This window comes from Narcine bancroftii, chromosome 1 (genome assembly GCF_036971445.1).
Source record: "Narcine bancroftii isolate sNarBan1 chromosome 1, sNarBan1.hap1, whole genome shotgun sequence".
Taxonomy (NCBI): Eukaryota; Metazoa; Chordata; class Chondrichthyes; order Torpediniformes; family Narcinidae; genus Narcine; species Narcine bancroftii.
In genome coordinates this window covers 435,424,174-435,438,299 of record NC_091469.1, presented here as the reverse complement: position 1 = coordinate 435,438,299, position 14,126 = coordinate 435,424,174, and the positions used below count along the sequence as shown (strand labels likewise).

At 42.6% G+C, this 14,126-nt stretch overlaps 1 protein-coding gene and 1 long non-coding RNA gene across 8 annotated transcripts in view; one reads left to right on the top strand and one right to left on the bottom strand.

The window, feature by feature from the left end:
- The window catches only part of abcb4 (ATP-binding cassette, sub-family B (MDR/TAP), member 4), a 151,488-nt gene that overhangs the window by 55,960 nt on the left and 81,402 nt on the right, over positions 1-14,126 (bottom strand). For all 5 annotated transcript variants that reach the window (XM_069914296.1, XM_069914298.1, XM_069914297.1 and 2 more), the window contains exons 13-17: positions 9,546-9,749; positions 8,585-8,755; positions 3,563-3,724; positions 3,245-3,412; positions 2,046-2,192 (exon numbers count right to left, since the gene is read on the bottom strand). In XM_069914296.1, coding sequence (XP_069770397.1) covers positions 2,046-2,192; positions 3,245-3,412; positions 3,563-3,724; positions 8,585-8,755; positions 9,546-9,749 — 852 coding nt within the window. The remainder of the gene's footprint in view (positions 1-2,045; positions 2,193-3,244; positions 3,413-3,562; positions 3,725-8,584; positions 8,756-9,545; positions 9,750-14,126) is intronic.
- Positions 1-14,126, top strand: part of LOC138751693 (uncharacterized) — a 69,018-nt gene that overhangs the window by 17,836 nt on the left and 37,056 nt on the right. For all 3 annotated transcript variants that reach the window (XR_011350125.1, XR_011350124.1, XR_011350123.1), the window contains exon 2: positions 12,289-12,408. This is a non-coding gene — a long non-coding RNA (uncharacterized lncRNA). The remainder of the gene's footprint in view (positions 1-12,288; positions 12,409-14,126) is intronic.

Here is a 14,126-nt window from a genome sequence, read left to right as displayed (position 1 = left end):
TCCTGGACTAGTGAAACACTCACTGGCGAGTTCCTGTCTCCCCAGTCACCGGAGCTCCCAACGCCAGAGTCCCAACTCCGAAACCTTCTCCAAGCTTTCTCCACAATCGGGGAAGTAGGCCAATGGGAGGATTCAGAGTTGGCATCTGGTGTGCCGAGGAGGGAAGGAGGGTGGGAACGCCACTGAACCAGAGGTCCCACTCCCACCCAGAAGCCTGAGGACCCGCTCCCGTCCAGGAACCTGACGTCCCCACTCCTGTCTGGGAGGCTGCTCTCCTTGATGACACCGGAACAAGGGATTCTTCCGACCACTTGCGGCTGGGAGGCAGCGGCACACGGTTTGAGAGGAGGAGTTGGAAAGAAGAGTCAATAGGGGAAGATAAAGAAGAAGTGGAAAAAGAGAGAGGAGGGTGTTGCCTGAAACGAGGAAAATCGTTCTAATTTCATGTCGGGTGAATTTTTTTTCAACCTGTGAGGTCAATTAGGCTCCGAAAAAGTTTTGGATAAACGAGGATATTGGAGAATCCAATTTTGGATATATTGGAGTTGTATGTACTTTATTTGTAATATTGGATATAATTAACAAGGATTAAAACATCTTGCTTCATATGCACTCTACCTCTCTGATGCCAACTATTCATCAGAACTTTTTACCAACAGTCCATCTCCACACACAAACTCCAAAAACAATTTTTTCTTTGTAATCTTCTTTCCCTTCAAACAATGTGTACTTGTGCTACCCACTTTGCCTTTCTAAGTTCATTTTTTATTTCACTGCTGCTTTTTTCTAACCTTTTTCAGGCTTTGAGGGTCTTTATTTCATTTTTAAAAATTCCTATCCTGGTCTAGCAAAATTCGTCTTGCCATAATCTTTATAATTATAAATAATTGTCCTTATCCCCATGCATCACTGCCTACCCTTCCTTACTTCCTCACATCTCCCTCGACTCCTCATACTCCCTCTGAGCTCCTTATCCCTCTAGTACTCCTTCTCCAACCCCTGGATCCTCTCACCTCTCCCCCAACCATCCTCTTACCTCCTTAACCCTCCACCTTCCCCCTTGACCTCAACCCTTCATCTCTCCTCTCTGACCTCCTCATCCCTCCACGTCACCCCTCTGACTGTCACGGCCCTCTTCCTCCCCTTATGACTCCTTAACCCTCAGTTCCCCACCCCTTCCGTCATCCTCTCCCCCTCTGACTCCCTCCACATCAATGATCCCTACTCTAACCCCTGCCAGGTATATTCACTATCCCCTCCAATATCCTCTCTGAGAGAGTGCTCTATCCTCAGTGGAGACCTTACCTTCAATCCCACCTTATGCACACCTCAACTAGTTCCACAGACACACTATGATTCCGAGTACTTCTTCTGTCATCTCAGCCTCAGTGCCTACTTCTTCAGCCAGGATTCTCCACCCTCTCACAAAGCACACCTTTTCCCACCTTAAGCCTTCTTCCTTCTCTCGACCCTCCACAGCACACCTGATTACTAAAAAGAGTTGGTCCCATGCTTCAACCTCTCTTACTGGGTTGAAATACTAACCTGTCCAATTACAATCCCCCCCAACTTTCACCAGTTAAGGCCTAAATCTTCTTATGCATAACAGAAAATCAAACAAGAGTGCTGTCGAGGTTGAGACTAGGAATGAGGATGAATGATGGTTGGAGAGAATGGTTAAGTGTGGGGTAACAGATCATTGGAGTTCTTGCTTGGATGAGGCTGGGATGTAAATCAGCGTCATGACTCCTAGAGAAGGGCAGGATTGCAATTATGATGAGGGAGATGCTGCTGCCATTGGCCACCAGCAGAGAGGGATCAGGTTGTGGAAAGGACATTTAAGTGCCTGAGAGGGATTCTTACCGTTGCACTGTACCCTTCAGACTGGACAATTGACATATGCAATGGTGAAACAGTGTTCATGTACATTTGGCACATGAATGAACCACAAATCACAGAAGTGGCATCCAGGGAAACATTGTATGACAGTGGAAGTCACTGCCCACACCTGCATTACAGATCTAATCTCAAAATGTTTCACTTACCCCAATAATTTCTGAAAAAATCAAGGCAAAGGCAGGCTGTAGGATCCCATTTATAGTGGCACAGAACGTTCCCACGAGTAAATAAGGCCATTCAGTTTTGTTCAGCCTAAGGACCTTAAGAAAGGACACATCGGGAAGATCCTTATCCTGAGAAATAGAATATTTCACAGAATTTATGGATAGAATGCATTGCAAATAATGAATTTCACTCTTTTCCAAAACAAAAATATATTTTTACCTTCGGCATGAAAGACAATGGCCAGAAATTTGGGGTTTGCAAAGGAGATTTAATACAATATTAAGCATTGCATGAATTAAGAGTGGAGTTAGTTGGAAACATATTGGAATCATTCAGGAAGTTCATAAATAGCACAGCCAATGTTTACACTTGTCTCATTTCCCATCACCCTACCTCTCAGTTGGGTAAGGAGAGCATCGACATTTGCAGTTTAAGCAGGGACAAGATGTCAAAGATGCTGGAAATCAAAAATAGAAACAGAAAATGCTGGGGAATTCAACAGGCCAGACAGCATCCGCCGCAAACGAAGCACGAGGAAATACTTCATGTTGATGCAGTCTGGTAGTGACAGGAAAATCACCATGCACCTGTATTGTTTCTTCAAGCTGAAATTTAAAATCAATCCTTTCTCTCAAGTTGAGAAATACAAGGGGAGAAGTGTAACTCGATAAAAGGTCAATGATGTCTAATGCTCTCTCCACAACTGCTTCTGAGCAGTTGAGTACTTCCTTTATGATCATCAACAGTTTAATGCTCACCAATCATACAGGAAGTAGGTTAACCCTAATTTCTAACTCCTATAATTCTTACAGGCATTATATTTTTCATCTAATTGACTGGGTCGTTATTTTGAACTCCAGTTCATAGTCTTTGATCTCATGATACCCATAAGGCCATAATAATCTTACATTATTGTAAATGTTTGAAACATATGTTATACAATTAACCTACCATATTTATCACCAAATTGAATCAGCAAGAACTGTGTTTAACCTCCCTTATCTCTTCAGCTTATTAACTTTTATAATAGGTTAAAAATAGAATATAGGATAGAATGTTCATCATGCAGAAGAATTAACATGCAATAAAGTCTCAAAGTATCTCGAATGTAATATATAAATCCCACATTCATCCAAAATGCAGATTATATCCTTATGGACAAAGTTAACTTGAATCCTACCTCAGCAACTTCAATTTTATCTTTTTTCTCGGTCGCTGTTTCTTCCTTTTTTGTACTATTCCGTGTTAACCGTCTATGCAATATCTTTTTGGTGCTATTTGGTCTAGTTTTAGCATCATCCCTCTCTTGAAAGGATTCATCTCCCTCATCATTTTCACTCTTAAATGTCTGAATTCAACAAAATAAATAATGATTTGTTTTTTTTTCCAAAACTTTAAATTTAAATGCATGATTTTATTTATAGCTTTATAATGTAATAGATGTTAATAGAAGCATCCATTCATCAGTTGAAAGCAAATATTTCTTCGATGGTAGTACCTGTGTGATGACCAAATTATAATAGATGCCCTCTGCTTTCATCAGTTGTTCATGGGTTCCCAGCTCTGCAACTGCACCATCCCCTATTCCTGCAATGATGTCTGCATTTTGAACTGTTGACAGGCGATGAGCAATTACTATGGTAGTACAGCCTTTCCGTGCCTTTGACAGAACACAGAACACATGATAAACTTGTGGGGTGCCTCCAGCTGAACATCTGTGTTATTTTTTCAGAATTAGAATTTATTGTCATGAACAAGCCATGAAATTTGGTGTTTTGGGGCAGCGTCACAGTCCAAACATTCATTTTATAACCATCTTACAACACAAACATTCATATTATAACCATTTTACATTACTATTAAAAAAAGTAAAAATGATAGTGTATCACGAGTGGTGCAGTGAATAAAGCATAACAGAAGTTGTCCGTGAGCTGCACCAACAGAACTCTTTAGTGGAATCTTCGCCAGAGTTTAAATAATTACATTTGACGCGCTATTCCAATCACCCAACTTCTGAAGTTGATCTACTGAAACAGTTTCTTGCCTGCCACCAATGCCTATAACAAACATGGAGCATTATTCCATATCACCTTGAAAGGACAAACGTATGGCTGTTACAATGGCATCCTGTGGGCATCCCTGTGCAGGAATACATAAAGGTGGTCCTTGAGTTCAGGCAGGATGTATGAGGTCATAGACACATGCCGGGTGGCCAGGATAGGCACCAGTGTACCCACCTTCTCCCTTAAGCATGTGAGTACCAAAGTGGGAGATTCCTGCTGCTCACATACTGCCAGAATGAAATCCCGTGCTAAAACCTGTAGTGGGGCTTTGGGGTGGTGCTGAACTTTTGAGATCTGGCACTGGATGCATCTCCTTGCCCAAGCGCCGACTTGCTTGCGCAGACCATGCCACATGAATTTGCCCACCACAAGCCTTATCATCATCCTAATCGAAGGATGAGCCAATCTGTGCATGGCATCATACATCTGACGTCATCACGCAGCAGGTACAATGGGCCTCAGTTGGCTGGTGGATACATCACAAAGTAGGGAGGCATTTGCTGGACCAGAATGTATGCCCTCCAATTTCAGTCCTGATATGGAAGTGTGATACGTGGCCATCTCTTCATCTTCCTGCTGAGCTGCTGTCAAAGCCATGTAGTCTATACCAGGAGCAGGGGAATGAAGGGAAGCAATGGCAATGTGGGATAGTGTGTCAGCTACTAGATTGTTCTTCCCAATAATGTGTTTTATCGTAGTCGTAAACTCTGAAATGTAGAATTGATATCGTTGTGCTGACCATGGATCCGACATCTTGGTGAAAGTGAATATCAAAGGCTTGTGATCCATGTAGACTGTGAACCCTCTGCCCTCTAGGAAATCGTGACAATGGCCAAGTAGAGGGCAAGGAGCTCCCTGTCAAAGGCACTGTACTTTTTGTTTCGGTGGTCTCAAATGAGTAAAGAAAGCTAGGGGTTTCCAGGAGCTGTTGATGAGCATCCCCAGGACCCCGCCTACTGCAGTGCCTGATTGATCCACCGTCAGAGCCATTGGCAGGTCAACCCTAGGGTGATGAGCATAATGGCTCTCGCTAGCACTCCCTTGGCAGTCTCGAATGTGGCTGCGGCCTCGTTATCGCATTTCAGTTCCTTGAGAGTCTGGACAAGAGTTTGAAAAGTGACTGCATAACTTTGGCTGAAGAAACGATGGTAAAAGTTTATCATGCCAACAAACTCCTGCAGGCCTTTAATGTAGAGGGTCTTGGAAATTTGCAAATGGCCTCTACCTTAGAAGGTAGTGGAACCACTCCGTGCTGACTGATGCGGTGGCCGCGGAAATCGATTGATGTGAGGCCAAACTGGCACTTGGTCAAATTGTTCACTAACCTGTGGTCATCTACCTGCTGACATAGTTGATGGAGATGGGCCCAGTGCTGCTGCTGTGAGTGGCTGGTGATAAGGATGCTATCCAAATAAACGAACACGAAACCCAGGCCCCAGGTAACTGTGTCCATTAGGCGTTGAAATGTCAGGGCTGCACTTTTTAAGTCGAAAGGCATACAGAGGAATTCAAATTGTCCAAATGGGTTAATCAAGGCAGTCTTAGTACTGTCATTCGGGTGAACTGGGATCTGATGGTACTCACCAGGTCGATTTTGGGAAAAAAATCTCAGTGCATTGAAGGATCTCACTGGGGAATATGGGGAACCGGGTCGCAATCTGCGGCAGTGATTTCATTCAGACCCCAATAGTCCCCACCAGGTCTCTACTCTCCAGACGCCTTAGGTACCATATGCAGCTGTGATGTCCAAGGGCTGTTGGAGCAGAGAACAATCCCCATTTCCTCTATGTGTCTGAATTCATCTTTAGCCAATCGCATTTTATCTGGAGGTAGCCTGCATGCTCGAGCATGCAGGGGAAGTCCAAGAGTCGGAGTGTTTCAGTTTCATGTTTCAGTTGGGCCATTGAGAACTGCAGAGTAATAATCCTGGGGAATTCCATGAGGATTCTGGCTTATTCATTGTCTGACTGTATCACCAAGTCGAGGCAAGGTGCGGGCAACACTGTGGAGTGCAAGGCAAGGGACTCAAAAGTCTTCGAATTAACTAGGCGATGACCTTTGAGATCTACAAGAAGGGGGAAAGCTCACAAAAAAATTACCTCCCAGGAGTGGTTGTGATATATCAGCAATCGTGAAGGACCAGCTGAACTGCAATGAACTGAGTGGAATTGTCTGTGACCTATATGTCCGGATGCTGCTGTTATTGGCAGCCTTGAGAGGAGGGCCCTTCTTTCCTGAAGGTGAGTCTTGGCCAGAGGAGGGAAACATGCTAACCTCCGCTCCTCTGTCGACCAAGAAACGATGGCCTGAGTGCAAATCCCAGAGGAAAAGGAGGTTGTTCTTGTGGCCAGCCATCAACGATGGCTGGCCTCAGCATTTCCTGGATGCATGCGAGGGGGATAGCAGCAGCTTAATAAAGAAACATTTGTTTATTAGTTTCTTAAATCCAATAATCATAAAATAAATTTTACTTTTGCTTCTGTATCAGGTATAAGTAGACTGTTCAACAGTGAAAAAGCATTGTTGAAGCTGCTTTTTTGAAAGGGACCCCATCTATTTGTTCGAGGAGTTCAGACTGGAATAGAGATTCCCAGGGTACAATTCAAAAAAAAGAGCAGGAGTTCATTTGGTGCCTTGACAACATTGATGGAATCATAATATTTTATAGATGCTTCTTTTCCTCATGCAAACCTCAAGTTTTCCCAATTAATTTCACCTCCTCTACCCTTGCCCAATATCTCTGCCAATCCCTTTAACCTCCTTCCATAAACCACTGCAATTGTAAAGTAATGAATTGATCTCTTTGCTACATGTGATGGAATGATTTGTCATGTTTGCAAATATGAAACCAATGTTACAACTTTAAAGTAAGTGATGTGATGAAAGACAAACATTTTTGTTTATTCATTGAATCACGGAAGGTGAACATCACCTGCTCAAGTCAGTGCCAGTCCCTTTCTGCTCCTGAGTTGAGGGAACAATTCGCTATGACTATATTGGAGCAGATGGAGTTCTATTCCAGTCAAGACCTAGTGAGAATGGAGGATTTCCTGCCCTTAAGGAACAATAGATTTTCAGTAGTTTCTTGCTTACTGCCATTAGAGTATAGAACTTATCAACACAGGAATGGGCCCTTCATCCCACTATCTCGGCATCAAAGAAACAAAATGTAATATTACTTTTAAATTCTAGATTTTTGTTTAATCATTTGAATTTAAAGTTTCCACTCATATTGGGTGGTGGGTTCAAACTCTGGATTAATGGTAGAGCAGTAATGCAATGCGACCCGTCAAATAACTGGTGTTAAAAAAAAACACTAGTTTTTAAATTGGTGGCAATGCCACCTGTTCACTGGAAGATAAACATTGCCAATACCATCCTTTGGTGTTATTTTAAATGTGGAACTTCCCATAGGGCACTTCATGAAGCATACTTTATTTTTTTTTAAATTATTTTTCACACTATGAACCATATTAACCAAAATACACACAAACATTTCCCTCTTGAATATACAGTGTCATTTTCTCCCCTTTTTTCCCCCTCCCTTCCCTCTCTCCTTCCCACCCCCCTCCCTACCCACTAAACAATCAACATATACCATGCAATAAACAATGTCATCACACAATGAAAATAAACAAGAAAATTGTGTCATCTACTTTTACACACTGGGTCGGTTCATTTTGTCGTCTTCTCATTCTATCATTTGAGGGGGTAGAGGTCTGCGGTAGGCCCTCTCTGTTGTGTTCCATGTACAGTTCCAAAATTTGTTCGAATACTGTGACTTTATTTTTTAAATTATATGTTATTTTTTCCAATGGAATACATTTATTTATTTCTATGTACCTCTCAGGCTCTCTTCTGATTTCCAGGTTGACATTATACATTTTTTGGCTACAGCTAAGGCTATCATAATAAATATTTTTTGCACTTCATCCAGTTTGAGGCCTAATTCTTTACTTCATATATTACTTAGAAGAAAGATCTCTGGACTTTTTGGTCTGTTGCTTTTTGTCACAAAAAATCACTTCCTGAAGTATACTGAAGCAGCTCAGATAAAATCTATCCCTCTGGATTCCATTAACATGCAAGTTCAACTCAGATAGATTTTGCATTGCACCTTAATTTCTATTGGCTGAGAGATAACATGAGAGAGGTAGATAAAATTATAAGCGGAGTCAATGTCAAAAAACTAGAGAAATCTATATTCCAAAATCTGATAACGCCAGTAAATTGTAACAGAGATAATCAACATCCCAATACCACTGGATCTATCCTTTCAAGGATTTATACTAAAATCTTGTATTATCAAGTTTGGGAAGGTGGCAGCATGCATTGCGGAGAGTGATGGAGGTGAGAGATTTTCTTTATTTTTTTCAGTGAAAATGCAAACCACATCTCCAATTTTGTAGCAAGATTGCAGCAACATCACAATGTCAATGTAACTAGACCATCATTACCTTATCAAGTGCAGCTTGAACAGTAGCTTCACTCTCAGCATCTAATGCAGACGTCGCTTCATCCAGCAACAGAATTTTCGGATTACGTACCAATGCTCGTGCAATGGCAATTCTTTGCTTCTGGCCTCCGCTTAGCTGAGTCCCTCTTTCTCCAACTAACGTATCAAATTTCTGTAGCAACATTCGGGGTTAGCATTCTTGTTATGTTAACAAAACAAAATTAAACTCATCAGCTTTTAAAACCCCTCTATCCCTACCAATGTCTTGAAAGCTCCAACCACGCATAATGATCAGTCCATCTTGTGCATATCCAAGTTATGAAAAGTGTCTGAACGTAAAAGCAGAGCAAGGCACAATTCCTTCACCATGGCTTAGAAAAGAAAATATAATGGCGCATACTCAAGAAATTTTATTTTTCTGAAGGCTAGATCAGGCCCAGAATAAATTACCTTGTTTCATCGGAGATAATTTTAATATTAGGCACAAATCCATAAACAAAATCACAGATTGATATTTTATTATGCATGCCATCAGATCCCAGTTGTAGCATGAGACACAGGTGGCTGCAGATGCTGGAATCTGAAGCTAAATACAATCTGCTGGAGGATCTCAGTGGGTCAAGCAACATAATGAAGGGCCATAATGGACATTTACCCCTCCATAAATCTTCGTCTGCGAAGCCAAGCCAAAGAAGAACCCAGCCAGAAGCATCAAGTGTTCCTTTTCTCCCATTGGAGCTGCTGAGCTCCTCCAGCAGATTGTGGTTTCACCACACACATTTGTTTGGAATCATTGCTGGACATGAATATAGCCCCAAAAAAATCCATAAATTTATGATTCTGTTTGAATAGACCAGTGGCTGCAATTAAATACCTCTTCGCCAAAGTAACTTAAGCACAAATTAACTTCCTGAGGTAAAGAATTTGTAATGGCAACCAGAGAAGGCAAGATCATTACTTACATCTGGTAATTTCATAATGAATTCATATGCATTGGCTTTCTTGGTTGCCTCTTCAATGTCAGCCATGGCAACATCTTCCCGGCCATAACGAATGTTTTCAGCTATTGTGGTGGCAAAGAGGATGGGCTCCTGACTCACAACTCCAATAAGCTCCCTGAGATGCCTAACATTCAAGGAACGAATATCATGTCCATCAAGCATTATCTGTTGGAGATTATATATTGGATCAATAATTATGACTCCTGGGATTTGAAGGTAAAAACATGTAAAATGGTGTGTGAATAACCTGGAGAAAATAGTTTATTGCTAAGAATTAAATTGATGAATCAAATAAAAGAAGCTAAACACATTAAACATAATCAGGACCCATAATCATACCTATTAAGATGCCAAATAGATTATGCACTTTGGTACCATCACAACCCTCCTACTTACACATTTCTTACATGATATCAAGTGACTTCACCAAATAAAAAAAACATTGTGTGGCCCTCACCAACACACTTCTCCCTCTTTTGCTCTCTCACTTTGAGCAGGCAGAATACACGGGTGACTCAGGAGCAGATGGCTTATGGTTTTGATGGGCTGAAGTCCCATTTCTGCATTGAATTCATGATTGTAACTGGAGATGATGGCTTGGCTGCATTGTTGAACTAGCATGGAATGGACCAGTCATTACTAATTCTCAACCAAAGGAGGGCAAAAAAAAAAACAGAAGAACAAATATAAAATACCGCTAATACTGCTTCACACAAGTCTCTGATTTCTAACCAACAGATGGCATAAACAGTTAAGCCTTTGGTTTTATCTTGTTCTTCACTATAAATCTACTGTTACGGAATAAGTTAGTACAATTATGGAATAAAAATATATCTTAAGGGGTAAGGTTAGATTGTGGGAGTTTAGACATTAGTTTACATTCTACAAGAGACATTAACATTTTACAAAAGGCATCTCATTTGGAAAGCAAAAACCTTGTGCAGATGGAGCCTGCACGTCTGCCATTGACTTTACAGAAATCATGGAGATTGCCTGCAGAGACTTCACAAGTATGTGTTATTGGACTGATGTTGTAGAATTGAAATGGACTATTGTCTTTAAAGGAATAGCATGTTTGAAAGATGACCAGTCTCAGAAACTGATTAATCTTTTATTGCTAAACAGGTGCCAGTGATCCAAATTTTTGGTTGAAGTTTGCTGTTCTCAGAGGGGTCATGTGGTTTTGCAAACAAAGAGCGAGAGAGAGAGAGAGAGAGAGAGAGAGAGAGAGACACACACACACACAGAGTCTGTTTTACTGCAGCAGTTGCTGTTGAAGAATCCAAGTTTTGCAGACCTGCTGCAAGACCCCATTTGAAGATGGGCTTTGAGTTCAGAGTTCAGCCTATTCTAAACACTTGTAGTCAATTACAAGGGGCTGTGAGTGGTTATTGTGTTTCTCCTGTAATAGGGGAAAAAGAAGAACTCTTTGTGGTAACCTGGAAGAAGTGGCTATGTTTTGGAAAACCCCAAGGGGGTCAAGTTTCTTCGGTAAGACACCAAAGTGGCTGATAGAAGGAGATCAGTTTGTGCAAGTCCAACAAACAACAAATCTCTCTCTCTCTGAAACCAACAAAGACTTTCTTGAGCGGTAACAAATTAAGTTAAAGCACCAGAGCCTGGTGAAGATCATAAAGGTTTAATTCTGTACCCAGTGTGGAAAACTGCCTGATGCCAGTGAACTTGGAAAAGTGTATGAGCGGACAGTGAAACAAAGAACTTTCCTGAATGCATACACATTAAATACACGTGCATTTACAATTAGAGGGGGGGGGGGTTAAGTTAATATTAATGTTAAATATCCTGTTCTTCACTAAGAGTACCTGGGCCCGCCAGGGACTATTGCTAGCCTCCATGATGCCTTGCAGTCGGGGGTGAGGTTCGCGAACAGTGGTGGAGGGGTGACCTTAAGGGTTGAGAGCCCACAGGTTGTGCGCAGAGAGCTGTCTAGGAACTTTGTTGCAAATGGTGAGGGGGAATTGGGGCCCATCGAACTCCAATGTCAGTCCAGTCCCAGTAGCAAGGGTGTTGTTATGGACCTTGGACAATTTTATTTTTGACTGAGGACTGGGCTGAACCTACAGTGAGGCATTTGACAGCTGCTAGGAGCTATAATAGCACTAGGCTACCACTAGGGGACTTTGACAGCTATCAAAGCCCGGGAACCATGTACTGGAAGTCCGTGGGCTTGCAAGAGAGTGAGCCTGCAGCTGTTAACCTCTCTCTATCAATGGAAAGAGCTGGAGGCAGCACTGGACAGTTTAAAAAGCCACACCAGGCAGCTTCAGCAAGCCACACGCTGAGTTGCTTTGTTCATGGGTGCTAGCACTGTCGTCTGGAGCTGTAAGTCAGTGTATTTACCCAGTAGTTTCAGTGGAAAAAGGAAGACTGAACTTTGTCCATGGGTGTCAGCACTGTTGTCCTGACAGCAGTTTGGGGAACTCTGATACCCAGAGGATGTGTGGGACTGACCAGTGTCTCATCTGTCCCCTTGCAAGAGGAGGACATCGTGTGACAGGAGTCATAGGACCACTCAAGCCAGGGTGTCCAAAGGAGAGGACTTGTGTGACAGAAGGTCACTTGTTAACCTAAAGAGGGCTTTGGAGGAGTGAACCAGGTCACATTGAAAATTCCCAGGATGAAGAAAGTAAAGGTGGTTGATGCGACTTTTGAAACTCAAGCCAGTCTTGTGTTCCCCTGACAGGGTTGAAAGTCTATAGGGACCACAGTCATCTGGATACAACCTCAAATTCAAAGATCAGTGGGCATGGAAACAAATAATCCCAAGCCTGAAGATCAGATCTGTGAGCTGTTCCTTCTTGACGTGAGTGTTTTGTTTTGTGATAATTTTGGGGGGCTTTTCAGCCTGGACTATAATGGTCTGGGTTTTTTCCCCCACATATGCTGCATAATAATCTGTTGTTTATATAGAGTTGCCATTAAGGCTAGTGTTCAGGTGTTAAGTTTATAGGGTTACTTCTATTATTGTTAGTTTTGTTAATAAATTTTGTGTTAAATTTAACCCATTTGTTTGTGTGCCTCCCAATTGCTGCTGGGGAGTGTAACAGTATGCAGAGCTGCGGCATGACGAGGAGGGTGAAATGTTTGGAGTGTCTGCACGCGGTGCTGCTAGGTTTCACAGGCGGGTTAACTTGGCATTTATGGAAAGTCCCGTTTTCCTTCATCTAGCACATGCTGCCTTCTTGGCAGGACAGCATTTCCTCAGGTGTTTGTCCTGCTCGCATAAGTAGCATTTGGGGTGATCTCCCGCCACAGTGGCCAAGGTCAGATCACCAGAGGAGTGCAATGATGCCTGCACGGTGCAAAATGGTCCCTGTCCCAAGATAGCAGTGCCCGCAGCGGCTGAGTAGTTGTCTGAGTTTGGAGGGCCAATTCCAGTGTCTCTGTTAATTCAACTGCTTCTTGGAGGCTGATTACCTTCTGCTCCAGGAGATGCTGTCTGTGTATCCGGTCCGGATGCCAGCCACATAGGTATCCCAGATGAGATCCTCTGCATTCTTGGCGGCCGCCACGGCTTTGGAGTTGCATGCCCTGCAGAGGGCCCGGAGAGGTAGTCGGTACTCGGTGCTCAACTCATCAGGTTGCTGCTTCCTAGTGGCGAGGAGATGCCATGCATAGACCTTGTTCACCCTTCTGCGATACTGAACCTTCAGTATATCCATGGCCTCTACATACGATTTGGTGTCATTGGGAAGACTAGGGGTCCAACTCGTAAGGAGTTTCAGTCTATCCTCGTCCATGTTAACAAAGTTCACGGTTGCCGCCAGGAAGTCCTCAAAGCAATGTAGCCAGAGTTTGAACATGTTTAGGGTGTCAGAGGATCGAGGATTTATATCGAGTCTCTCTGGTTTCAGGTATTGCTCAATTTTCTTTGAAAAATATTGTCAATAAAATTGATGCACCATCTATTACCACAAAAGACTGAGGTTGTGAAACCAATAGGCTTTTATTGACTATAGAGGCAACCAAACTCATTGACTGATCATGGCAGGAAACGTGGGGAGCATGCAAAGGGGTAATGAGTAGGATCGGTCTTGGGAGGCATGTCCAGCCAGCAGTAGCCAATCACAGTGTAACAGTGGTTTATCACAGCATCCATGATAGAAGAATTAAGAGGGAGATAAAAGAACATGGTTTAAAACTCAACGCCGCAACCTCAGATATTGACATCGCAAATAATTAAGTGGTCATCTTAGAGATGAGTTCTGCAGAGCAAATCATCAGGTATGAGTGGTCTGCAGTCAGAGGGAAACACTATTGTGGGTGCCAGCTTCCTTCACAGCATGAATTCTGCTGTAGAACACCCAGATGCAGATTTCACAAACCCCTGATAAAAGGAACATTTTTAATATTCATTTTGAAGATCCGGACCTCTCCAACATGGCCAGCACTTATTGTCTACCCTCAAATACACTTAAGAATCTGGGGGTGAGCCATCTTTTTGAACTACCAGATCCTTCTGATGAAGGTGCTTCCATGGAGTTTCAAAATTCAGACCCAGCAATAATGAAGGACTGGTCA